General features: G+C 32.7%; 2 protein-coding genes across 3 annotated transcripts in view; one reads left to right on the top strand and one right to left on the bottom strand.

The window, feature by feature from the left end:
* Window positions 1-17,992, top strand: part of LOC146534563 (uncharacterized) — a 57,123-nt gene extending 39,131 nt beyond the window's left edge. Inside the window, exons 3-5 of one of the 2 annotated variants that reach the window (XM_085192845.1) lie at window positions 1,678-1,719; window positions 13,402-13,494; window positions 14,487-17,992. In XM_085192845.1, coding sequence (XP_085048971.1) covers window positions 14,554-15,660 — 1,107 coding nt within the window. In that variant the 5' untranslated portion in view covers window positions 1,678-1,719; window positions 13,402-13,494; window positions 14,487-14,553 and the 3' untranslated portion in view covers window positions 15,661-17,992. The remainder of the gene's footprint in view (window positions 1-1,677; window positions 1,720-13,401; window positions 13,495-14,486) is intronic. The other variant, XM_085192844.1, reaches the window with a different exon arrangement.
* Window positions 1-26,762, bottom strand: part of LOC146534562 (uncharacterized) — a 91,431-nt gene extending 64,669 nt beyond the window's left edge. Inside the window, exons 1-6 of the mRNA XM_085192843.1 lie at window positions 26,513-26,762; window positions 25,133-25,355; window positions 22,194-22,327; window positions 21,425-21,626; window positions 19,803-19,934; window positions 19,099-19,385 (exon numbers count right to left, since the gene is read on the bottom strand). Of these exons, the coding sequence (XP_085048969.1) occupies window positions 19,099-19,385; window positions 19,803-19,934; window positions 21,425-21,626; window positions 22,194-22,327; window positions 25,133-25,355; window positions 26,513-26,734 (1,200 nt within the window). The 5' untranslated portion in view covers window positions 26,735-26,762. The remainder of the gene's footprint in view (window positions 1-19,098; window positions 19,386-19,802; window positions 19,935-21,424; window positions 21,627-22,193; window positions 22,328-25,132; window positions 25,356-26,512) is intronic.

Below are 26,762 nucleotides of genomic sequence, written 5' to 3'. Positions count from 1 at the left end.
TTCACTCGAAGCCACGTCTCTAGTACATAATAATTGGTATAATTATTAAAGTATTTAATTGAAAATATTAATAAATATGGTTATATATTTATATTATTATATTTTCCATTTCAATAAATCGTGTAACAATTAATCAAGATGGCGTAGGTGTTCCACATTGATATTCATTGTCATAAATTGACATCAAAATAAATTTTTCGTAAATGATTAATGGTAGTAAAGGCGGGCTGGCATGTTGTAAGTAACGTATTCGAGAATATTTAAGTAAATGTTCTTAGATAACATTATTGGGTATGTAGAATTAGATTTTGTTAATAATAAAAATGTATTTTTTTCTTTAAACATATACTTTTTTAGTTCTATAGCTGAATACCTTACAAAATTAATTATTTTACTCGGAAACTATAAGAACTGTACAGTTAAAGTTGTCAGGTAGATGTATTTAGTCAACCGCTTTACGGTTTTAATACAAAAACAAAAAAATAAACAAATTGGAAGCCCCTATTTATACTATTCAAAGTAAAAAAAATCATCAAACCTATATGTGTATTTCGAAGAAGATCTTTAAATATTTATATTCTCAAAAATAAATTGTTTGAACGATAAAACCTTTAAAATAAAACCTAAGGGAAAGATGAAATATACATAGACGAAATGTATATTTCAGCTGCAAAAGTTAATTTTTAGCTTTACAGTGTGTCCCGTAAAACAAAGATTATTCTAATTCTAATTTAACGTAAATTTTGTTAGGTTGTAGCCACTGAAAAATTGTTTCAAAAAAATTTTTTGAGTAGGTAATTAACTTAACTAGTCTACTAGGGGTAGTAAGAGAGAACGGAACGCCAAACGCTACGGTCTCTACGGTAAGGGCATGTATGAAGAGGTGGATGACAGTGGACGAGGCGAAAGAGGTATGTAGAGAGGCGATTGACTCTCCGTTCTCTCTGAGTAGGTAATTGTATCTCCAATAATGTTTAATTTACAATAGGAAATAAGAATTTTAGCTTATTAAGTAAAGTCCAAGTGTTCATATATAGGGAATTTAATTATTATAATTTAACGAATACGTATGTAGCGAAAAAAAGAAACAAACTATTATTTACAAAAAAATTGTAAATATTATTGTAATTTAACACTGTTTTCTGATATTTAACATTTTTAAATTAATTATGTTACTTTTAAGTGAGTCTAAATTGCGCGTGTTTATAGCAATAAACCGACCCTAAATAGGTTGCTTAAATTTGAAAGGTTTCGTTTCATGGCATATTTACAATAGGTACTAGGTGTAGGTAGGACACGGGATTAGGTTGCTCGTAAAACTTCCATAATGAAACCTAATATTAAGCGGAACGCGTGAACGTGACATGCTTATACTATTTTTGTTTTTTGTATTTGTCCAAAATTATTTATTGTTAGTATTTCTTATTATTTTAATTATTTTGCACATATGTTAATATTTACACGTATATTTATATACATTTTGATATAAAATAACTTGAATGTTTTTCACCGTGGCAGAAATATAATAGTAAAAAATTAAGAAAATCTTCGAAGTTTCGTTTTTTTTTTTGATTTTGCCTCACTGATCTCCCAGTTAGTTAAGTACCTATATTTAAGAGAAAAATGTTACCAATTATTGGTTTAAATCGTTATTTATTCAAAATTTTTCTATTGCAGGAAAAAACCAGTGCATAGAAGTACCTTCAATATGCCACCTAAGTAAGAACTAGTAGAAATTATTTTAGTTATTTCGTCTTTTCAATTAATAATTATTTTTATGTTATTTATAGATTCATGCTTTGCTTTTATATATATAAAAATATATATATACCGCTCTGTGTTTTCATATTGTAAATGTCATTTTACTTATTATTACATATTGTATTATTTAAAGTGTTTATAAAAGTATCGTGTTTTATAGTTAGGTATATTTTTTTTCTCTTAAAAGAGTTCTTATTTATAGGTTTTTCTAGCCCTATATAATATAATACATTTAATAACAAATTTAAACAGGACTAATATTATAAAAAAAATCTCTACGATTTCTGGAAATTTTAGTTTAAGAATTAGAACAAAATTATACATAGATTTTTTAGTATTTTCAAATTAAAACGTTAACTATTATAAAGTTTGTTTTAACAATTTTAAAACGTCCTTAATAAATATGAAACGTCCTTAATAATATACTAAAGTAGGTATATACCTATGTAGCCGCGACGATACACGGCTTCGCCCGCTTTAGCTTATTGTTGTATTATAGTCAAAATGTTTATTATATATTGTAGTAGAAGTTGTAATTTTATTGAAATCCGTTCAGTATTATTTCACATTTATTGTATTGGTAGGATTACCAATTAATTTAATTTTGATTATAAAATGAACATACGATGTTTATAGAGTTGCATATACACATCAGTATTTTGTACGAATATTGTATACAGATATTTGTATTCGACAACATTGTATTATATTGATGTATCATATATTAATCTGGCAGAAAGTGGGGAACGGAGTATATTAACACTACGTTCCTCTGCCTACCCTACTGTGTACGGGATAGAGCGTGAAGCTGATTTATTTATTATTATTTAAGATAAATAATAAAAATACGTATTATTAAACTGATTGATAAAGATATTTCTTTTTATCTATTTTCTGTATTCTTCATGATTCAGATTAGTTCCTCAGTGACTTAAGCGGGCAGTACGACTTCCTACTTTCCTTGTTTATCGTCCTAGTCACGATAACTTATTACTTTTATTTATTGCCTCTTTCTAAACGTAGTCATTCTTGGCATAGAATTGCCAATTTTCTATAAGTACTGCTATCAAATACCATATGAAATACCAAACACGTAAGTAACAAGTAAGTATGGAAATAATGGATTAATTCTACGGTGCTTTTTTATAGTATTGTAATTATTATATCAGGAAAAAGTGCTATTCGTATCATTTAATAAATAGACATAAATTAATAGGCCCATTCGACACAGTCGTGGTCATAATGTTCCTTTTAAAAATAAAAATAATTGTAAAATTAGTTTTTTCCGTTTCACTTCTATATTTAAGTAAAAACCTACTTGTTGTGTATGTCCATTTCAAATTAGTTTCAGGTTAGTCTATAGTTAAAGGTTCAGTTGAATTATAAGTGCTAATAAAAGTAAAAAAAAGAACAGAGTGTAATATAATTGTTATCATATAACTACATACACCAAAACAAGCAATAAAGCTTCACGCACGCTTCACGCTGTATCCCGCAAACAGTAGGGTAGGCGGAGGGAACCTATTGTTAAGTTACAGAAGTTAAAATCTATAATTTCGCTGATTTCCTTTTGAAATATAAATACGTTAGAATCATTCGCCTTGTTACAATTTTAACGAAGTATAGCAGCCATATAGAACCTGTGAGCTTTACAGGGAATTCGTTCACGAGTTAGAAACTAATTTCCTGCGGCACAAAGCAATCGTTCGGCCGATATGTCTCTGATAGACTGTTTCACGAGGCTCGGTTGTTGGCAGTCGGCAGTCGGCACGTACCGTTTACTTTCATCTGGTCTATCCTTTTAAATTTTTGTCTATTTCTCTGAGAGTAGCTACGCTTGCGTTAAAAGTGCTGACAAATTATACTCACCACCTCCATAGATCAATGCTTTTATGGAAAAAAAATACAGTGGAATTGATAACCTCCTTTTCTTACAGAAGTCGGTTAAAAACATTTTTTGTATCTTTAACAAAACTCGCTTTTTTTCCTACTGTTAGTGTAAAATAGCAACACAGTAATATTATTATATTATTGATTTATCTCATACTAAGTTTCGTTAGAAATTTCTGTTCAAATCTTTTAACTTTAAATATTTTAACCTAAAGCTTACCTCATAATTTTTTTGTAGGTAGCAACTTCGGACCGTATTAAAAATAAAAAAATATTTTCCTTCCAATGATAGCGTGAAAACGAAAAACTCTTTTATGATTACTTGAAGCTGTAAATTTTCGCATTGTTTGTTGCCGGCAGTCAAGTGAATGCTGTTGAAATTCACTTGTTCGTTTTATTCTGTATTCGCGCCTGCTAGTTGTGAAACGGGGCTTTGTAAAGCAACAAGAAATAAAGTTTTGACGCTAGTTAGATATGTAGATTTCTATGCATAATTATTGAGCATTCTATACATATGTGCAAACATATGGAAATTCGAATGTTTTGTAAAAGGCCGTCGTAGCGCAGCGATACAAGGGTGTGACTGTAACAACGGTTGTGGGTTCGATTCCTGCTCGAGGAAGTGAAATAATTATTTACGTTTATATTTCCATTTCGCTATGGTGTCGAGGCAAAGCGCGGCGTTGAGTTCTTCCACTCAAACCTCAATGCCTCCAGAATTCGGAAGAAAGTGGGGAACGGAGTGTCTTAAAACTAGGTTCCCTCTACTTACCTTGCTGTGTGCAGGATACAGAGTCAAGCTGATGAATGTTTTGTAAATGTAATAATGGTGTAGAAAGGTTTTGCAGTTTTCATTTACATCTTTACAAGCATGTTAAAAATACCAATTCATTATTATAAACGGATTTGTCTATTTATGAAATTATTTACAAAGGCACTATGGTGTGATTGTTAAGCAACGACTATGGGTTCGATCTCCACTCGAGGGAACTAATTATTGTTTATTAATATTTTCATTTTTTCGCTCTGGCGTCACAGCTTTTAAGCCGGACGTTGAGTTCCACCACTCAACACGCAGAGCCTCGAAAATATATAAAATTTAATTACTTATATAAAGTTAGTTAGTTAATGCTCTCTTAATATAAAGAAATATAAAAAAATATATTTATAATGCTTAAAACGAGTAATTTAAGATTAATATTATTACAAATATATCTAATTAAACTAACAATAAATTCCAATCTAGTTAAACTAAAATCATCCTGAAGTCTAAACTTTCATGTGGAAGCGTAAATACGCTCGAGGTAATCTGATTAAGTTTCATAAATATAAATATACATTTTAGTAAAGGAATTTGAATATCATTTGCCTTGTGATGTTATATGGTACGATTTCCACTTTAAATTTTAATTAGATGATATCTTTGTATAATTTGGTTTATTATTTATTTATCTTATTTAATTCATTTATTATTATTTTCAATTCCTTTTTTTTATTTTTTTGAAGAATATAGAGAAGTAGTGAGCTGTTGAAGTTCAAGTGGTTTAATTATAACACAATAGTTTGAAGTCGTTCGGTTCATAAACAATGATAGTAGTTCATATAATTATCTTTGCAATATAATAGTTATCGTAAGCTCGTATGGCAGCTTCTAGTAAGTTCTGTCTCCAAGGACCTACATAGGAGTAATAAATAATAAATCTTATAAAAACAAAAACTTAAATATTATCCTCTATGCTATCATTATTTCTGACTATTATTTTTGAATAGTAAAGTACCGGACCAAAACAAGAAAATAAAATTATATTTTATTTCAAGTTTATTTTCAATGTTTTATTTTAATGAAAAAAATATTTTATTTTATTTTATTATTTTATTTAGAATTCGATCTAATTTTCAAGGTATTGGGTGGTGGCGGAATTTAACGCCGCACTTTTGCCTTGTTACCAAAGCGCATAAAGAAAAATATTAATAAATTATAATTAATTTTGTACCACGAGGGCCTCACTTCCAGGGTATTTATTCAAGTTTCTAGAAAGATTATTAGTAAATTAATTGATGTTATATTTTAGTGTGGAAGCTGAGAGCTGTTGAACGTTGCAGTTTTACAATCATTATAATTATATTTGTATTGTTTAATAATGATGTTGTTTTCTGTTATAACAACATAGGCATTGTTTAAGCATACAGTTGATTAAATCTAAAACAATCACGATAATAAAGACTTTCCAAACATAAACGTTTTCCCAAATATCGCCTGTACAGTTAAAAATATTCCAATTTCACAATGCAATAATAATATAGGGAATCTCATAGATTCCAAATTTTAATAAATGCCTTTAGAAAGTGGCTGTAAAGCTTAATATTTTAACATTATGATTATTAAAGAAAATTGCGGGAACAGAGTGTTTTAACACTAGGTTACCTCTGCGTATCCTGCTGTATGCGGGAACGCTAAATAAAAAAAAAACAATTGGTGGAAATGAATGCTTAATATTCTCACATATAAGCAAATACAAGATTTTCTTGTAGAGCCAAATTATTTTTACACTTTTAAAAGTTCTATCGGTGTAAAATTATTATTCCCGCATTTCATGAACAGAATTTTCTGAAACCAGGGAGCATTTTGTTTAGAGCAAAATGCTCGAGTAGTCTATAGTATTATATACGATCATGAGAAGGGATTTTACTCCCCCGTGTAGAGGGTGTGTTATGCATTTATCTCGTAGCTCTAAAAGCATATTCGCGTATTGAATACATATTCAAATGCAACTCATTTATGTTTTATACTTGAATCTGATATACAGGGTGCGCTAAGTATAAGACATTTGATGAATAATATTATTTCTTTATTGGTAAAATTATATTCAATAGGTTAATAGCTTGTAAGTAAAGATAAGGTAAGAAGAATATATAATATAGAAGTGAATTTTAATTAAAAGATATAACAGTCTTTGTTTGATCCCCGTGAATAGAATAATTTGTTACCTTGTAAGCTCCGGTATACTCCCGGTGATGACATCTATTGACACCTAAGCACCCACTTAAATGATCAGCATTTCGGTTCTTTTATGGTCCCTATGTTTTAGAATGATGCCTCATTTTCATGTTCTTATGGAAATTTGTAATAGCAATGAATGGTAAAAATATCTATAATAAACTTAGTTTAAAAAATATAATTAGTTATTTCGATAAATTTATTATTTTATAGAAATAAGAGATATATGTAAATTTTTAGGAAATCCATATGAATTTGTAGATCTAGAATATAGTTAAAATAATAGCAATTTAGATAAAAATGATTACGCATATGAATTAATATTTGAACTTAGTTTACAAGAGACGAAATATTTGCCATTTCTATTTTAGTAAACGTTCAGTTTATAAATTATTACCTATTCTTCTATAGACAATATAGAACAAAGGTTGGCTTTACCGACCATATAGGGTTGGCTAAGCAGTATTATTATTACTATAAATTTTCAAAATAACTTTACCCTTCTCATGTAAAATTGACATAGTGACCCCACAGAACATTTACATCTTATTACCTGACGCCTTTGTGGTTGGCTTGTGGCTCTTCCGAAACAAACGACCTCATCTGTTCTATATTGTATACCAGTAGTAGGTATACCATGAAGTAAATATTCTGAGTATTTGAATCTTTATTTTGGGTATATAATATTAATTACTACTTTTAGATTAGACTAGTGGACCCGGACGCGGCTACGCCTGCTTCAACTATAAGAATATTTATTAAATATATTCATGAAATTATTTTCAATTCTCAATAGAATTAGTAAGAAAATATAAGCTCAAATAATCAAAAAGAATAATAAGTAGATACACATTATTAGAAAAAATTATCTGAGTTATTGAAATGAACTAACAAAAGGATTAAAAGTAACTAAAGGATAGGTATTCTTAATATTAGAAAAAGTACCTAAAGTTTTCCGTACGTGCGTACATAGATATCGACTCTACGAAATAACTAAACATTTCTCTCTATTAAGTAGGATAATTTTAGCGGGCAATATCAAATAAAATAAGAAGAGAATCAAAGTGTATTTTAAATAAATTATAAACAACAAATAAAGTTCGAAAATGTATGAAAATTTATAAAACCGTCAACGTCATCTGCCCGTTCGCGTCGGTCATACTGTGCCGCCCGCTAGGTGGCTAGGTCATTTGGAATCAGTGACATCTCCTTAATTACTTATTAGTATGTTATACAGTAAACTATAATTTCAATCTAGATAAAATGCTAAAAGTGACTATTATATTTATTTTCATAAGGATATAAGGATGAATATCAAAACGTCGCGGTAGCGGTCGCGTAGCAACGACGGTTGTTATTAACATGGCAGAATAAATTGCATGTCAAATTAGAAAGTACTTTAAAATATATTAGTATATATGTGTAATGTAATGTTATATAGCCTATATCACTTCTGAAGAATGCAGCTTTCATACAAAACAAAAACAATGAAAATCGGACCAGTAGATCCAGAGATCTTAGCGTTCAAACAAACAAACAAACAAACAAACTCTTCCGCTTTATTATATTAAGTATAGATTAGAATAGTATTAGTAGAATAGAATAGAACTAGTACTTTTAGATTTAGACATGCGTCGTGATATTAGAGATTTTTTTATTATTTTAAAGATAATTTCACAATTTTGCAATCGATAGACTAGAGTTCTTTAACCTTGCTTTTTTTATTAGCCTGACAGTCTATTCTTTTCTGTGGTAATGGTGACAATATAACCACGTCTTCAAGCCTAATGATATTCGTTTTTTAAGATGCTTGCGGAATGACGGATGACTATCCCTTCCATTCTTTGTTGACAACTTCAAATATATCATAATGTATATACACTTTTTATATAGATACTAGTGGGCCCGGACGCGGCTACGCCCGCGAAAATATAAGCCTAAATAACTAAAATAAGTTAAAAAATAAAATAAAATAAGTTAAATAAGGGGAGATTTATTATTAGAAAAAATAACTGAGTAACAGAAATGAACAAACAAAAGAAGTAAAAGTAACTAAAGGAAATTCTTAATATTAGAAAAAGTACCTAAAGTTTGCCGTGCGCGCGTACTAAACATTTTTATATATTAATTTTTGCGAACAATATTAAATAAAATCCCAAATTATTAAAATTACAATATTTGTATAGTGTATAACATCGGTATAGATAACCGAACTGAGATAAATTAATTATAAGCAGCAAATAATTGCATAAAAATAATAGTAATTCGAAAATATATAAAAATTTACAAAATCATCAAAGTCATCTGCCTATTCGCGTCGGTCATACTCATACTATACCACTCGTAGGCTAGGTCATTTGGAATCAGTGACATCTTAATTATTTATTAGAACATTATACAGTAAACTATAATTTCCATCAAGATGAAATGCTAAAAGTGACTCTTATATTTATTTTCATAAGGATGAATATTAAATTATAGAAATCATCTAATTTTTGTTAATGTATACAAATGTATATCCATGTATGCATTAAGCAAACTCACTTTGGGTGATGTTTTCTTAAAACAACAAACTTTGCAAATCGTTGCTTAGCAACGGCGGTTGTTATTAACATGGCGGAATAAACTGCATGTCAAATTAATTATTTTAATATATTGGTATATATCGAAAAAATTACAAATATGAGAAAAAAAAAGTATCCTATGTTCATCCCGGGACCCTCAAGTATCTCTATATGAGTATTTTATCACAATTAAATTAGCGGTTTGACCCTGATTGCGTAAAGACAGACAGACAGACAGACAGACAGACAGAGTTACTTTCGAATTTATAATATAGGTATGGATGGATGGATGTATATTTTATACACTTTTTATATAGATATAAAGGCTAAAGGTCCAGGGTGTTTTACAAAATACATAGATAATAAAAAAGGAAAAAAAAAACGTCTTTAATTATACGTAGGTAATCAATAATCAGCTTCACGCTGTATCCCGCTCAAAGCAGGGTAGGCAGAGGGAACATAGTGTCTCCTCCTGTCACTCTCCGTCCCCCAATTTCCGCCGAATTCTGGAGGCATTGCGGGTTTAGTGGCGTAACTCAACGCCGCGCTTTTGTCTCAATGCAATATATTATAACGTCGATCTCTCTTAGACGATTAAATCAAATCATCGAAATTGCCAACATATTAGGTACTTGTATGTATCTAAATTGTACGCTACAACGTTTCCAATAATGGATTCACATCAAACCACCGCTCAACCCTCATCAGGCTTAATGTGACCAATCAATAGAATGTCAAAACAAGGGAAGCAGCGTTGTGGAGGTTGTTTTACTAAAATAAGACTTGATGTTTAAAACAAAATGTCTTTCATTTTTAACATTTATTGTGTAGTATTTTATTTAAGGCGTATAAAATATATATTTAACATTTCTAAATAATCCGTAATTGTTATAGTAGACAGAAAACACGAGTACTGAGGCTTTTATCACTACTTTAGACAGCACACCAACAGACGGATAACATAGTAATTATATCTAAATCTTATTTCACTAAAATCGTACGTATTCAAGCTTTTTAGCTTGTATTTTTTTGTCTTTTATGAAGTCAATTAATTTCTTTATTTAATTCACGATACTTTTATTTTTGTTCCGTTTCACAATAATTAATGTTAACTTGTGTTTGTTTAAACTATAAAACGGAATAAGATAGATGTAAACATCGATGGAGCCAACGGTTAACCGCTTTAGGGTCGTTGTTACGGCCCTGTGGTAAAACGACCAGATTGTTTCACAACGTCACTACGAGTCATTATGTCGTCTATTTGGAATGTATATATATTTTATATATTGAGGCCAGTCGTGGCACAAACGTGGTAGGTAAACGGAACAGGTTTGGGGTTCGATTCCCACTTGAGGAAATTAAATATTTATTTTTTCGGCTTTACTAACAAAGCAAAGCGCGGCGTTGAGTTTCGGCACTCAACACGCAATGCCTCTAGCTCTATGTAGCGGAAATTAAAACTTTATTTTGCAATATTATTAAAATAAGTAATAAATAAAAAATCAATCCACTTATTATATTAGCTTTTTCAACCCATAAAATACCATCCCGAGAAAAATATATAATTAGTGATTAAATGCCAAATATTTATAACATTTATTTATATTCATAGCGTTTCTTCCCATATCACAAATAAGTACCTGCTAATATATCTCATAGTTATCGAAAATGGAAGAGTTACAGAGACCAAGTAATAGCGACTGCGAAGGCGATAACTGAACACAATGAAGCACGTGCTTCGAATGCTAATTGTATTTCTATTTTATGACTTCACTAGCGACAGAAACGCGGCTTCGCCCGCTTAAAAATTGTAGCATGTTTTGTTTTGATGACTATATTACTGTCAAGTATCTTCCAAGTAAAAATCAAAATCAGGTTCACGCTGTATACGCACATAGCAGGGTAGGCAGAGTTCGGTTCCTAGTTCCTAGTGTTAGGACACTCGGTTTCCCACTTTCCGTCGAATTTTGAAGGCATTGTGTGTTGAGTGGCGGTATTTCTTCATTCATCTAAGTCTTCAATAGTTTTGTGTGAAAGTGAACCGAACATCCATCCATCTTCATAAACTTTGATATTTATAATATTAGTAATATTTTTAACGTATTTGTTCTTCAGATCAAAGAAAGTTAATAATATAGAACAATTAGCTTCTAGCAATCTTAGATTTTTAAAAAGCATAAAAAAATTGTTTTCATTGAATATACTCGTATGTTCAGAAAACAGAGGTTTCTTATGAAATCATATTTTTCGTGATATTTTTAGCTGGCTCTAAGCCTTGGGGCATTGACAAGTGTAGGCAGGGCGGGTCAACACTCCACGCTGTCTTCATATATCAATGAAGACATAAAAAATGTGAAGAGCCGCCTTAGGTTGTTTTCTACTTGTGTGTTCTATATTGTAAGAAAACTGAATATCAAGTTTAATAGGAATAATGAATATTTAAAACGAGACTATAGGGTTTGGACTGTGTATATAATTTGTTTTTTATCCAGTTTCTGTTAGTTTACATTTAGATATTATTATAAGCAGAGATTTTTTAAACTTCTCTCTGTATCACGCACATAGCAGGGTAGGCGGAGGGAACCTAGTGTTATGCCAATCAATTCTGTTCCCATTAAGACACTTCTTTTCTCCAGTTTTTGCCAAATTCTGAAAGTACTGTGTTTTGCGAAACTCAAACGTGAAAATAAAAATATTAAATATGTCATTTCCCCGACTGGAAATCGAATCCACGACCTGTCGCGTTTACAATTGCATGCTTGTCCCTCTGCGCCATAACTGGCTTCAATTATATTTATAATTACTTAATATTACTAGAGATACGACTATATTACTAGTTGGCCGTAATATTAATTTTTAGAGTTCCTTCAAATAAAAAAAACAGAACCCTTATAAATTCACTTTGTTGTCTAATCTGTCGGTATGTTTGGCCGTCTGTCTACCTGTCAAGACCGTTTACCTCAACATCGCATGGAGGTATCAAGCTGAAATTAATATCAAATATCCAGTAAATGCTATCAAAAGATACAAGTGTTTATCTATTGCTTTTGCTGTTTTTTTGTATCAAATTCGCCGTAATCAAATCCTATAAGTACTTCCCGCTTCTCTTCTCGTCTATAATTATAAAATTGATCAAGAAGTGGGAACTTATAATATAAGGAAAATAATCCGAAAAATGAAAATTTATACATATATAGGATGGAAGCGTCAGCGCTCCTTTTACGGGAACAGCATATAGGGTATTTCACACCCATACCTAAAGAAATTAATTAAGATACTTCAACAGTTTAGACGTAGATTTTATTTTTGTATTAGGCTTTTATAGAGTAGTTAAAACTGTGGTTTCTTTTAAAGTGATGCTGACAAAAACATTCTGTATATATTATAGAAAAAATGGTTGTAAACTTATACTTGTATTTCAGCAAATTCGAAATCATGAAATTGGAACGGAACCCACGGCGGGTGGGTGACTCGCACTTGACTAGTTTTTTTATTTAGCTTCATGTACAGATTTTTATCTATATACAAATAGTTACTTTGTTGTTTCATCAATATTTTACATTGTTGCGAGTAAAATTTTATAAGTATTAGTTTTATACAAAAATAGAAATAAATATAGTTTTAGTTTGATTTATAATACAAAGTATAAGGACGTTCCAATATTCCGTGTACAATCGAAATCCATTTGACCCAATTATATTCTTGTAAAGTAATATGAAACGTCTCTATCTCCTTGTAAAAAATATATAATATTAGAAAAAATGGGTGATCGAAACGGTGAAACGGTGATCTCATGGGATACTTATTTCTTTATAACTAATCTTTTATATTAAATAATAATAATCTTGCATACTGTTGAATCTTGGTACATATTGAAAAATTCAATAATATTTAGGTAAGCCATTGTTTCATTTATTTTAATCAAAGTATTTTTTTATTATAAATAAATATTTCCTTTTCAACCTACGATGTAAACAGAACATTATAAGTTTGAGTTGTATGTCTGTCTATGGCACCGTAGCTCCTGGCATCAAGCTATAAAAATGTATATTTCACGTTCAGCAAAGTACCTACTTGGTGTGTAAGAAAATAATTTTAAATTTTAGACACAGGCATCTAAACTAAAATATTAGCAATAGTCAAAAACATCATAAAGCTGGACCAGTATAAAGTTTAATGATTTTTCAGGCCTCGCACCGGTCTGGTAGGCGTTCTGCAAAGCATCGCGCGGCCCCTTCTGTGACTAGCCAGGCTTCGAGCTCAAGGCACGGGTGGTGGATTGTAAGTTGTATTTTTTATTATATTACATAGAAAACAAATTATAGACAACATTTGTGCAATAACAACACATAAATACAATATTATTAAATTATATCGACAGTTATTTTAAATAAATTTCAAACTAAATTCTTAGTAGTAAGAAATCAAAGATAACTTGCAGAAAAGAAAAATACAGCGTAAAAGTAAAATTGTAGTCAGCTACGTCTAATATTTTTTATTCAAACTATTTGTCCCTGTATTTTATGTTTGGTTTCTTAATCCCAAAATGTCTTTAAGCTTTTTATATAGAAATATCCCTCTATGATTATATATTTCTAAGGATTAATTACTGCTTTGACCCGACATTCATCCGACTTGTTCTGCTTTTCTAAATTGTAGTAATAAATATTTAAGGCTAAGTGTTATCTCGCTAAGACTATTTATCATGCCGTAAGTAGGTTGCAAAGATATAAATCAATTAATTATAGCATTTCAAAAAGATTCGTTATCCTATTTCTCGAGTCGCTAATGACTTTCAGGGAGTTTAATAAATAAATTGTTATATTTTCAAATTAAGATATGCTCGAGTTTTTAAATTAAGGTCCTTGATTGTTAATTGTTATCCCCTTTTAAGGGTATTGTTTTAGGGATGTAAGCACAAATGTATAGGTTTCAGATTTTTTCCTGAACTAGTACTAACTGTAGATGTTAGATGCCAGATTCTATAATTCTAGGTCAACCGGAGTACTCTATGAATTTTGATTGCCATTATAGTGTCGAAATACTCGTTTTTTACGATATACAAACAATACAAAAGGAAATACATATTTTTAAGTAAATGAGATAAAGGCTCTTGACAAACAGACAGGCAGACAGTCAGACAGACGGACGGACAACAACGTGATCATTTTATAAGAGTTATTTTTTTCCTTAAAAGGTACGGTACCCTAAAAAGGAACACAAATGTAATAAGTAGGTATAATTTCTCCACGTGGTGTATGTGTTTGTTGCAGAGGCGTGGGGCGCGGCGCGTGGCGGCGGCGCGGGCGCGGGCGGCGCCATGACGCGGCGCCCGCCACCATGACGCTGCCGCCGCCCGCGCGCCCCGCGCACTACCCCGCCGCGCACCGCGCCATGCGCTACTACCGCATCTGGATCTACGCGTGCAACGGGGCTCTGCTGCTGGGGGCGCTCGCGTTTTGTGCAGCAGCGGGCCGCGCGCTCGCGGACTACCGCCGTACGCTGGTGCCCGGCCTGGGCGCTTCGCAGCCCGGCTTTTTGTACGGGTACGCCGCTCTGCCGGTGCAGGCGGGGCTCTTGCAGCTGCTGGGCTGCTTAGCCGCGTTGCGACTCTCGGAGCGCATGCTTAACGCCTACTGGCTCGCCTTACTTGCGCTTCTGGTTGGTGACGCCGCCATCGGCGTTTACTGGGCGTTTCGGTTTGAGCGCGTTTGTAGAGAACTCCGGCCGCAATTACGTATTCGCTTGGCAAAAGATTACGACTTGGACGTCGACTTTGCGGAGGCTTGGGATAGACTTCAGAGAGAGCAACGGTGCTGTGGAGTAACAGGACCGGCAGACTTTACTGCTTTCAATCGAACTACACTGCCCCCAAGTTGTTGTCGCATTCCGGCGCACACTCCCGCGGTCACACCGGCTACCTTGTCTGCAACTTCCGCTACTTCGCCTTTACCAATTACACCAGTTCACTGTGTTCCACATACGACTGCTTGTGCTGAACGACTGCTTTCTTGGTTAAGAAGAACGGCAGACGCGTTATTTGTTTTAGGATATTGCGTGATAGCATTTCTTAAATTGTGCTTCCTTGGTATATTACGGTACGAAATTAAAGAAATGATACAAAAAATTAGAATTTTACGCAGCGAGCTTGGTGCTGGAGAACTCCTGGAGGGGAGTCCTTTACACGGTGGTCCGTTATCTCAAACTGTAGTAGTTAACGCCATCAATGCCAATGGAGGTGTACGTACACACGGAGGCAGTCCAGAACGAGCAGGAGAAAGGGAAGCGTTACTTGGTCGAACTTCTGAACCTTGCTCACGAAGAAGCTTACACGATGAGTCTCTTGGACTGAAAACTGTAAATGGAAATAATAACTGCGAAATGCGCGAGTTAGCGCGGGGGGAGTACCGACCTCTGGCAGCGGACAGTGCTGCAACTCGAATCTGACTAAGATGTTATTTGGAGCGGCTGTTCGGGCGGCGATGGCGCTCGTTCCCGGCGGATGGTTTCGAGATAGAAACCCCGATGGGCCGGGGGGTGCCAGTATGCGTACGTCGATCCGGTGCTCGGGTTCGGCTGGACCACCGGCGCCACACACGCTCTGAATTCGAACTTTAAAACAAATCCTGCAACCGCCAGCCGGTGCCGGTACAGCCGCTTCCATTGCGGTGGAAATATCGCCGCTAGAATTGACTTTTTGCAAGTATGTGTATTTTGTGTTTATAAAATCAAAGTAGACAAGTTCAGGATATTAATGTGAAAGAAAGATATGTGTTGAAAATATAGTGATTTGCGGGAACTTTTGATTATTAAGTGTGAAATCAATGAATAATTAGGATGAAATCGATTCCACGAGCAAAGCTTGTGTTTAGTTCCTATGCTTGGCAGTCAAAGAATTATTTAAGTTTTTGTTGTTTCTACAGAATATAAGGAAATTAGTGACCAGATATCATTTATTCTAGTGCGTTTCAGTGAAAAGAGTGAAACTGCGTTATTTCTAGACGTTCATACAAAACAATTATTAATTATATTATTTTAGGCATAAGTCGACAGCTTATAATTGTATACCAATAGACTAATATTTTAAGATTTGAAGAAGTATTGTTTAACAATTTCAATTAACCACGTTACCTAGATCGGTGTTGTCATTACTATAACATCAAATGTTTATCGAAAGTTTTTTTTAGTTTTTAATGAAGAATTTTTAATTCAAATCATATTTAAAATACATGTAATATTATCATATTTCTTTTAATTATAAGTTACAAAATAATTTATTAGCAACATTGAATAATTTTTTACTTTATACAATAAAAATATTTTGTAACGGCAACATTTGCCGAAATTAAAAAATTTATATAACGAAATTGTAAATAATAATACAATTTGTATGTATATGTGTAGTATGCGAGTTGCGCATGAACAGGATGAAATAGTACTGATATGAGCTTAAACGACGTAGTGCCTAAGTATAAAAGCTTATTTAAAATAAAATTATTATTTGTTTTTATATTTTTAACATTCTGATGCATTTTAAAAGCAATCTTTATTTACTTCTCTATAATTTAATCTCCATTTTATGGAGGCATTTACGTATTATATGGCTGTGTAAATTGTTATTTTACCTTCCATTTTTTATTTATTTCTTGACTTTTAGACCTGTAGGTCAAAATATACAGGTATAGGTATACAAAAGTAATTGCTTAAATATTACGTGGCTTGTTTAATTCACAAGGCAGATTACGTTTAGCGTTGTTTGAATTTATAATAATTGTATTCGCTAACCAATAAATAGCTATACTCCTATTGAGATAGAAAGAACTAGCATGTTGTAGAAGAAAGTATAGAATTTTAAATGGAACCAAAAAACTAAAAATAGCTAATATAGCCCCGCGTCAGTGACCTAGGCTTAATGTGCATGTCTAGTTCTTTCAATTGAAACGTCACCGAGGGTCTTACCCATTTCGCGAACCTACACATACATTTGTACTATTATGGTGTAATATTTAGAAATTATTAATAAATAAATAATTACGTTCGCTTAGAGTAGGTAATAATATTTTATGAATTTATGCAGATACATAGTTTTTTAATATTGTTGTCACTGAATGTACCAATCTTATTAAAAATTTGTACCTATATTCGGAAAGTTGGATATTTGTAGCTAGGATCAAATCTAAATCCTGCATTTCTTCCAAATCGGTAAAATAACATGTGCCTTGGCTTATAAAAACTTATAACTGATGTTGTGTTTATTATGAGAACAAACAAACAATATTAAATACCATTGTTACTTCGTGAAAACTCATCTCGGACGTGCTGCCTATACCTTCCTGGAAAACTCCTTTATAAATGTTAATATAATAATTGAAATTAATTTTATAAATTATTAATAATGTCAATATGTAATAATCGCTTCGTATTTTATATTTTTGTCTTGTATTGAATGGTTTAATCTGTAAAAGAAGTAGTATAAAATCCACTCGTGACCTTTGATACCCCAATTCGAATATTTTTGCTGTTGGTATTGTCAATAAATGTATTAATTATTAATAAAGTGTGTATAAACGAAAATAATTTAGAATATTGACTAAATGTTTTTAAAAGTTAATATTTTTATTGACTTACAAATAATTCATGTTTCGTTCATTATATTAATAATGTGTGGTTCTACAATTCTAATTAAAGTAGTCTTGTTGCAACTTTCCGAAGGTACGCACTAGGCGACTGAGAGCTAATATTATCATAATAAATGCATTAAATAAAATCTTTGTTAAAATGTCTGTCTTTTATTTTTATGCTATTTCCTTATTTAATTCTTATTTTTAAAATAAAACAGAATTTTAAATGGAAATTTTTACACATCTTATGGTAAGGTTCTCTTTTAATCAATGTCGTAGCTTTTCGAAGCTATTAAACAACCACATCGAGCTTTTAGTACATATGTGGAGAGGTTAGGTTAGACCTAACAAATGTCGAAATCGAGATCAAATTTTGTTGTGAAAAAGTCCCAAGTAATACAATATAGTTACTAGTAAAGTAAAGTTTTATCTATATGTTTGTCTGATGATTCTTTACCCATTGTGGAATACATCTATATAAATAAAATCGAAAGTTCACTCACTCATCACGAAATCTCAGAAACTACAAGTGCTAGGAATCTCAAATTTTACATAGGAGTTACTACTAGGACGTAGGAGCTCGCTAGGACGAGAATTTGCAATATTCGACTTCTAAGGGGTTGTTTTTGGGGTCGAAAGTTTGTATGAAACTTCGTTACTACAAATGCTAGGAGTCTCAAATTTTGCATAGACGTCACTAGGACGTAGTCATGGAGACAGAAATTTATAATAACATAGTTCAGGCGGGTGAAACCGCGAGTGGGCCGCTAGTTATATAATATTTTCATTTCTTCGCTCTGGTAACAAGGCAAAGCGCGGTGTTGAGTTCTGCTACTTAACACGCAATACCTCGAGAATTCGGCGGAAAGTAGGACGGAGTGTCTTAATAATAGGTTCCCTATACAGGTGAACCTAAAAAAAGGAAAGCTAAAAATCTAAGTTAAGAGTAACTTATTTCCTTTATCTTCATGCATCCTCACAATTTTTGTTTTTAAACTATTATATTATACCTATTATTAACAGCAAACCTTGAAATTGGGCTTGAAAAATCAATTATATTTTCTTTTCTTATTTCGATACAAAATAAAGAAATACAATAAGTCATTTCTAAAGGTTATCAACAAATAAATTTTATTTCTACAATTAAAACCATACATGATATAAATATTTAGATAATATAATATGAATATGTATTCACAAATAAAAATTATCTTATTTATTACACTGTATTTTAAACAGTAACTTTTAATTACAACTAACTTACCTGAATGTGTTGTTCATTAACTCGGTAGGTCCTGTCAACGTTGGCCCCGCCGATAACGAGCACGTCACCCGAAGGTTCCCCTATCACTTTCATATTGGCTGCGCCTTCCCTGCCTCTCGAAGCACACATAGTATGTATCTGTCTTGAAGAATTCTTCGTACATTTCCCAGAGCTCTTTGAGACTCCGATATTAAAAGCGTTCTCTAAATTGTCAACGTGCCTTAGTTTTTGAAATTGGACGGCAATATTGGCGCCGACTTTAGCGTTGTTCTTTATGAGCGCGATGTCTGACAGTCGTTAAGGGAAGAAATTGTGGCAATCAGTTTTAGTAGTATCATTTAAAGACCATTCACGTTTCTATACATTTAATTTGTTGCTGAAATTGTTTTAATGAACGATAAAAAATGGCAGTTAAGTACGAGTCGGTCCCGCCCACCGAGGCTTCCGTATCAATTTTAAGATTGCAGGTCAACGAGAAGATAAATGGTTTTGACAGATAAACACACAGACGGACAACAAAATGGTCCTATAAGGTTTCCGTTTTAAACTTTGGAGGAACGAAAAGCTACGGAATCTTAAAAATACATTAAAAGTAGTGTTACAGTCTATCAACTACAGTCTACAATTACAGTTAATTAAGAAAAGTTTGCTTTAAGTTAAAAATATTGAATCTTGGATATTGGTTACCCATTAAAAAAGGATACTGGAAAGAAGAGAGGCGCCACCCGTAGCTGCAGACACGGCGGCCAGGAGGAATGGGGTCACTTCCTTACCACGAATACCCTGCTTATTTGCTTCGAAAAGTGCATTCTTAATGGCTGTCTCTATCATATTTTCTGTTGGGAAAAGCATTTTATTATGTTGTGAATTTTTAAATATTTATAAAATATATACTGCTAAGCTATGTTTTATGAATGTAGGTATGTTGATCATACTAATTAAAGTGAAATGTTTCTAACATTATATAGGTAAGGGTAAACAAGGACCTTGTGTTCTTGTTTACCTTAAAAACATTTTAAATAATTGTTTGTTATATTAAATTTTTTTTCAGCTTAAAGTATAAAACAGGATAGGCAGCATTAGCCTAGTGCTAAGACACTTCTCTAACCAATTTCCGTACGAATTTTGAAGGCTATGCGTGATGACTATCGGAACTCAACACCGCGCTTTGCCTGACTAGAGCAGAGAAATAAAAATATTAAATATTTTATTTCCTTAAGTGGGAATCGAACCTACAACCTATCGTGTAGTCCCTCTACGGCACAAGTAATCTGTTGTTTGTTTATAACATTAATATTAACTCAGAAATACTGCAATAAAAATAAAAATATTACAAAAATAACGTAAGCTTATTAATCTCCTCTACAGAACAAAAGCTTTATCTCTGCAATGCTATAATGAGGAACTCAAAAGGAGATGGAACCCCGAGTAATCCACTATTGCACAGACTCGATAAGCTGATTCGCTTTTTTTCCTTAATTTCATCTTCATTAATTCACTGATTACATAATATTTGAGGCCAGTCATGGCGCAGGCGCAGTAAGTGTGACTGTAAATGAGACAGGTTGTGGGTTCGACTTCCACTCGAGAAAATGAAATTTCTCTGGTGCAGAGACAAAGCGCGCCGTTGAGTTACGCCACTTGCCTTCAAAATTCAGCGGAAAATGGGAAACGGAGTCTCTTAACACTAGGTTTCTTCTGCCCACCTTACTGGGTGCGGATACAGCGTAAGAAAAACCAAAAAAAATGTTTTTTTTAAGTAAACTTTAAATGAAGATATGTAAAAAATGGTTCTTGGATTTAAATAATATTCTTACTTAATATATATATATTTTTATAAAAGGATTTTGTAACGACGGCACCATATTGGGCTTTGCTGTCTGCAAAAAACCTATAAAGTCTATGCAAATTGTGAACTGGTTCGGTAAAGTAATACTGTATGCAAATTTTAACACTCTTTTGTATGCAAATCAAATTGTTAATAATATAGATACAATGTATTATCGACTATGAATACCTATATTTAAGTAATTCACATTCAAATTATTTTTAATCGCTGAATTAATTATTTTTTCGAATGAGACATTTTCATTAATGAATGAAATCGTGGAGGCTTTTTTTTAAAACTAATTTTAAGTTAAATAGTTTTTTAGAAACGTATAAAAGTTTAAACGTAGTGGGGTTGGGGTCCAAGCGTTCTGACCACTAAGCCATGCGTTCAAATCCCGCTACGTTCAAATTTTTATACGTTTCCATAAAAATATTTTCCTTTCCTAAATGTGGAATGCCATTATAAAAAAGGTTAAAAACAAATTTAATTCCTCACCATCCATTGCGTGTTCTTGAGGCACCGGTACACCGATCACGATACCAGAAGTCAGTTGTAGTCGCCGTGCAGCGTGTAAGATGCGGGCTGCATGGGACGCGTCGACGACGTTGTAGGGTGCTTTATGACCTGAACGTGCTGTGTAGAACGCGGGGAAGTCTTTAGATTCCCCAAAGGAACATACAGTGACTCCTTGCGTTTCCTTGTGAAATGATAATTTGGTTACTTAATTACATATTTTAAAATTTTAATTGGCGCTGGTTCGAGTATCGCTACGTTCACATTTTATACGGTTCTAATTAAGAAAAAGAATCAATTATAGAATCATTATATATCTAGCCTTAGTTAGTTAGACAAGTATAAAATTGTTAGGCACAAATGCTGCGTTTTGTTTTAAAAGAGACGGGGAAGTGGAAATAAATAGCTTTTACCTCGATAGTAAAAAATAACATGTTTTTAATACAAATTAAAAATATTTTTTTGCCAACTCAATAACAATTATTTTAATGGCCTATTTTCGTTATTAATATTATTATTTTTTTACATTTTTATTCTTTTAATTGTTTTATTCATATTAATATAAGCTACTGATATAATATAATGTTACTGATATTATTTTCACGATTTAGTCGGTTTTAATAAATGCCCCCTCCCGAGACCCTCATGAAAAAAGGCATTCACTATATTCTTTTTAATACCCCCTCCCCCATACCCCTTATTACTGATATAGTATAATGATACTAGCTAGTAAGAAAGCAACAAATCATACCAAGTACTCGAGGGTCCTGCCGATGTCAAGGATAGATTTGACACCGCTGCACACAACCAAGGTCTTACTGCGACCCAGCTCGGTGAGGTCAGCTGACACATCCATCGTGTCCTCGCCTTCACGGTGAACTCCACCTTTCATTTATAATAAATTATATTTATTTCAGACTCACACCGTATCCTGCATATAGCAGAGTAGGCAGAGGGAACCTAGTGTTAAGGCACCGTTCCCTAAATTCTGCCGAATTTTCGAGGCATTGTGTGTTGAGTCACGGAATTCAACGCCGCGCTTTGCTTTGATGCCAGAGCGAAGAAATAATAAGATTAATAACGAATAATTCATTACCCCGAGTGGAAATCGAACCCACAATGATCGCGTTACAGTCACACAGTTGTACCCTTGCGCGACGATGGATTTGCCTAATAAATTATGCTTTATATTTTATCAGAAGCTTTTTATGTAGGCACGAAATTTGATAAAACGGTTATAGATAAATCGATTTTATATAAATGAAATTAATAGGTGAACTAGGCGTTCGCCTGAGGGGAATAGACCTACTAGTGATTATTTTAATGTATGCAGTGCCGCAGGTTCTCTTTAATCCAATACGTAAAATTAATCATACGAAAGATTATACATGTATTGCTTCACAGAGAGATAAAAGATATATATATTAGATATATAAATTATGATAACATTGAATTGTATTTATTAGACTGATTTCCCAGGTCACCCAGACCTTTGTTTAAAGTTATATAGCCCAAGATCCCAGAACAGCCAGTCCCACGTCATTTTAGCTATGCCGAAATTTTGAGGATTAATAGTCAAATATATTGTTAAGAATGTATGCATACTCTCTAAATTGAAAGTGGGGACTTTAGACTAATAGTCCTTAAAATTTCAGCTTTACTAAAATGACGTAGGTCTGGCGGTTCTGGGATCTTGGGCTATATGACTTTAAAAAAAGTAATGCAATGTATCTTTGAATTTAAGACACTTCAGGCAGTTTTGTTTTATAACAATATGACAATTGTCTTAAATGGTGAAATTTTAAGTTTGCTACGTGATAAATTAATAATTAATTCTTCTCTAATTTTGTTATGTTTTTACAATAACAATATCTTTAAATTCAGAAATAAGATTTACATCTAGAGCGAGTTCCCATCCATTCATTCCCATGAATATGAAGTACTAGCGGCCCGCTCGCGGTTTCACCCGCGTGAACTATGTTATTATTAATTTCTGTCTCCATGACTACGTCCTAGTGACGTCTATGCAAAATTTGAGACTCCTAGCATTTGTAGTAACGAAGTTTCATACAAACTTTCAATCCCAAAAACAACCCCTTAGAAGTCGAATATTGCAAATTCCCGACTTAGCGAGCGCCTACGTCCTATAAATAACTCCTATGCAAAATTTGAGATTCCTAGCACATGTAGTTACTGAGATTTCGTGATGAGTGAGTGACCTTTCGATTTTATATATATAGATATATTACATAGACCTAGTTGTGTAGCTTCTGAATTTAAATTAAACTTGTTAGAAAATCTATTTACAAATTTTAATATAACACTCATTAGTTCTATAAATCACTACTTTTTAAATAAAATAAATCAGCTTCACGCTGTATCCCACACAGAGCAGGGTAGACAGAGGGAACCTAGTGTTAAGACACTGTGTTCCCACTTTCTGCCGAATTCTGGAAGCATTGTTTATGATGTAAACAGAACTAGGTGATTATTTATATTTTATTAACATAAATTGTGAATTTCAACTAAGCTACAAGTATTCAGAAATAATGCTACAGTAAAATATTTAACACGCCAATCTAAGCTTTGTGATACTAAATTTGATCGCTGTTTGTAGTTCATGAGATTTCACGGAACGGCATTCAGATAGTTTTGATCGCAACTATGGAATTTGTTAGGTATTAATTTCATCACTCATTCAGGAAGTACGCCGCCAGCTCTAATTGAATGTGGTACCAGCGAGCTGTTCGGGGTAAAATTCACTCATTCCTCAATTACTATTCGGATAATTGCAGTTTACATCGATTTTTTTTAATATTTCCTATTAATTGTACACAGTTCTTCTATATAAGTATGTTATTGTATATGAGTAATGAAGCCGTGGTAGCGCATCGGCACAACGTCTGACTGTAAAGCGACGGGTGTCGGTTGATGAAATAAATATTTCACTTCCTCGAGTGTGGATCGAACCCACTACCGTCGTGTTACCGTCACACCCTGCCGCTGCGCCACGACAGCCTCGAACATTTCTCGGTTTGAAATTTACAACAGAAATGATTTTACACAAATGTATCTACGATAGCAGAAAACATCGTAGCACCGTAGCCATAATTGCTACGTAGACGTCTACAGTCTCATTTCTTTAATGATAGAAACAACGTTTGATATCGAAATTTTAAGCGTCATATACATATATTTATATATGTATTAAAAAATGAAACTGGTCACTATCTATCTATACATGAAAGATTTTTGACAAAAACCAAAATGTATTTTGACAAGCTTGTTTTAACTTTTAGAGTTTGTTTTTTTGTAATCTATTCTAGAATAAAAAATTACTTTAGTCCACGTGGCGGAAGTTGAGCTTTGCATTTGTGTGAGTGATCACCAAAACAAGAGCCTGAACAAAAACTTTTAAAAATAAATTTTATATTAATGTTTTTATTGATAAATAGAAATAAACATATAAAATATATCAATTCTTTACCCCAGATTTACACTCTCAATAATAATATAGTTTGAAATACGTAATATTATTACCAATACGTCGTCACACTTACATTATCTGTGGACACTCACACAAATCTAAAGCTCAGCCTATGCCTCGCAGACTGTACTTACCAATACAGACAAAGTCGCGGGCATTAGTTTATTATAAATTGATATGTAGAAAGAAAATATATTATTTACCTATTCCTCCTGTAACAAATATGGGTATATCTGCCAGCTGGGCGGCAATGATAGTACCAGCGACGGTGGTAGCGCCATCTAGTTGTGTTGCCATTATAGGCGCCAAGTCTCGCCTCGATGCCTTCACAACGCCCTGTGCCTTTGCTAGGTATTGTATTTGCTCTTTTGTTAGGCCCACTGTCAGCTGGCCTTTTAGAATTGCAATAGTAGCCGGTGTTGCACCCTATAATGAAAATGGTATTAGATAATTGAAGACTTAAATCTAATTTAATAATTACTTTTTTTAATAGAGAAGTTAAGGCAAAGGAGCGTATCTACAGGCCACTTAGTGGTACGTGATGCTGCCGTTTACGACCTATAATATAATTCTACAATCTATATAATTTAAAAATATTAGTGAGAATTTCTAATGGTGTGTGAGTATGTGTGTATGTATATGATACAGCATCGCAGCTCCCAAACGGATGAACAGATTTTGATTAAATTATTTTTGTTGGAAAGGTCTCTTTCGATTAGAGAGTGTTCTTCACCATGATTCAGGATTAAATATTATGTTCATCCGTTGCTCAACTAGTTGATTGTTTAATTTTTTTAAGATTTTGTGTTAAGTGTTTTTAATTAATATTGAAAATAACTCCTAAACGTACTTTCCTATATATTAACATTTACTAAAAAATATATTTATAAATAAGATATATAAATAGAACATATGTTATGTTCTATTTATATATACATCATACAAGAAATCCTTGCGTAAAATGAACTATTACTATATTAGGAACATGAATTGTAGCGTGACGTGGGGGATTAGCAAGAGGAAAGCCGCTTTCACTCAATTAAGGGCGCTGCAGCTCACAGGCACGCCGACGCTTTATTTCGTACACTTCGTTATATGCATGACGTGACTTGACTCTATGAGAATTATAACTTTGTAACAACCGTCAACGTTCATGTAATTATGTTAAGCTTTAAAATAGCTTTTTTGTCATTTTCACGCTGTATCCCGCATTTCGTAGGGTAGGCAGAGGGAGCGTAGTGTTAGGATGCTTCGCTTTCCACTAAGACTATTTTTTTATTAAAATTTACTTCATGGTATCTATGAAGTGTGGTTCTTACGAAGAGGACAAATAAAAGTGAATATTACAAGGAAAAATATAAAATTGATTATTATTGAATATTTTATGAAATAAAATAATTATAAAAAAAATCTATATTTGAATTTTTGTTTAAGAAAAATAAATTTTATAATGAAAATAAAAATAATATTTGTAAAACAATTTATATACTTTCAAAATCGAAAATCTATAGATATATATTATTACATAATATATATTATTACAATAATTAACAATGTCAAAAAATTTTAAAATAAAAACTTACCTGTTGCCTAATAATGTCTTCTACTTCAAGGGCTGTGTCTAAATTCCTGGGATACGGCATACCATGAGTGATGATAGTTGATTCCAAAGCGACTATCGGCTTGCCACTGGCCTTTGCTTCGCGCACCTCGTCAGAATACGTAAGAGGATGAGTGGACTGTCTTCTTATGAGGGATAGACCAGGCATGTACGCCCCGCGCATAGCTCTCAATAGCCTCGCCATCTCGATATCTGAATCTGGATTTATTGTC

This window comes from Heliconius melpomene, chromosome 11, assembly GCF_056956725.1.
Source record: "Heliconius melpomene rosina isolate 202511_hmr_F chromosome 11, ASM5695672v1, whole genome shotgun sequence".
NCBI classification, from domain to species: domain Eukaryota; kingdom Metazoa; phylum Arthropoda; class Insecta; order Lepidoptera; family Nymphalidae; genus Heliconius; species Heliconius melpomene.
The sequence above is the reverse complement of the archived record's forward strand: the minus strand, read 5'-3'. Positions and strand labels throughout refer to the sequence as shown.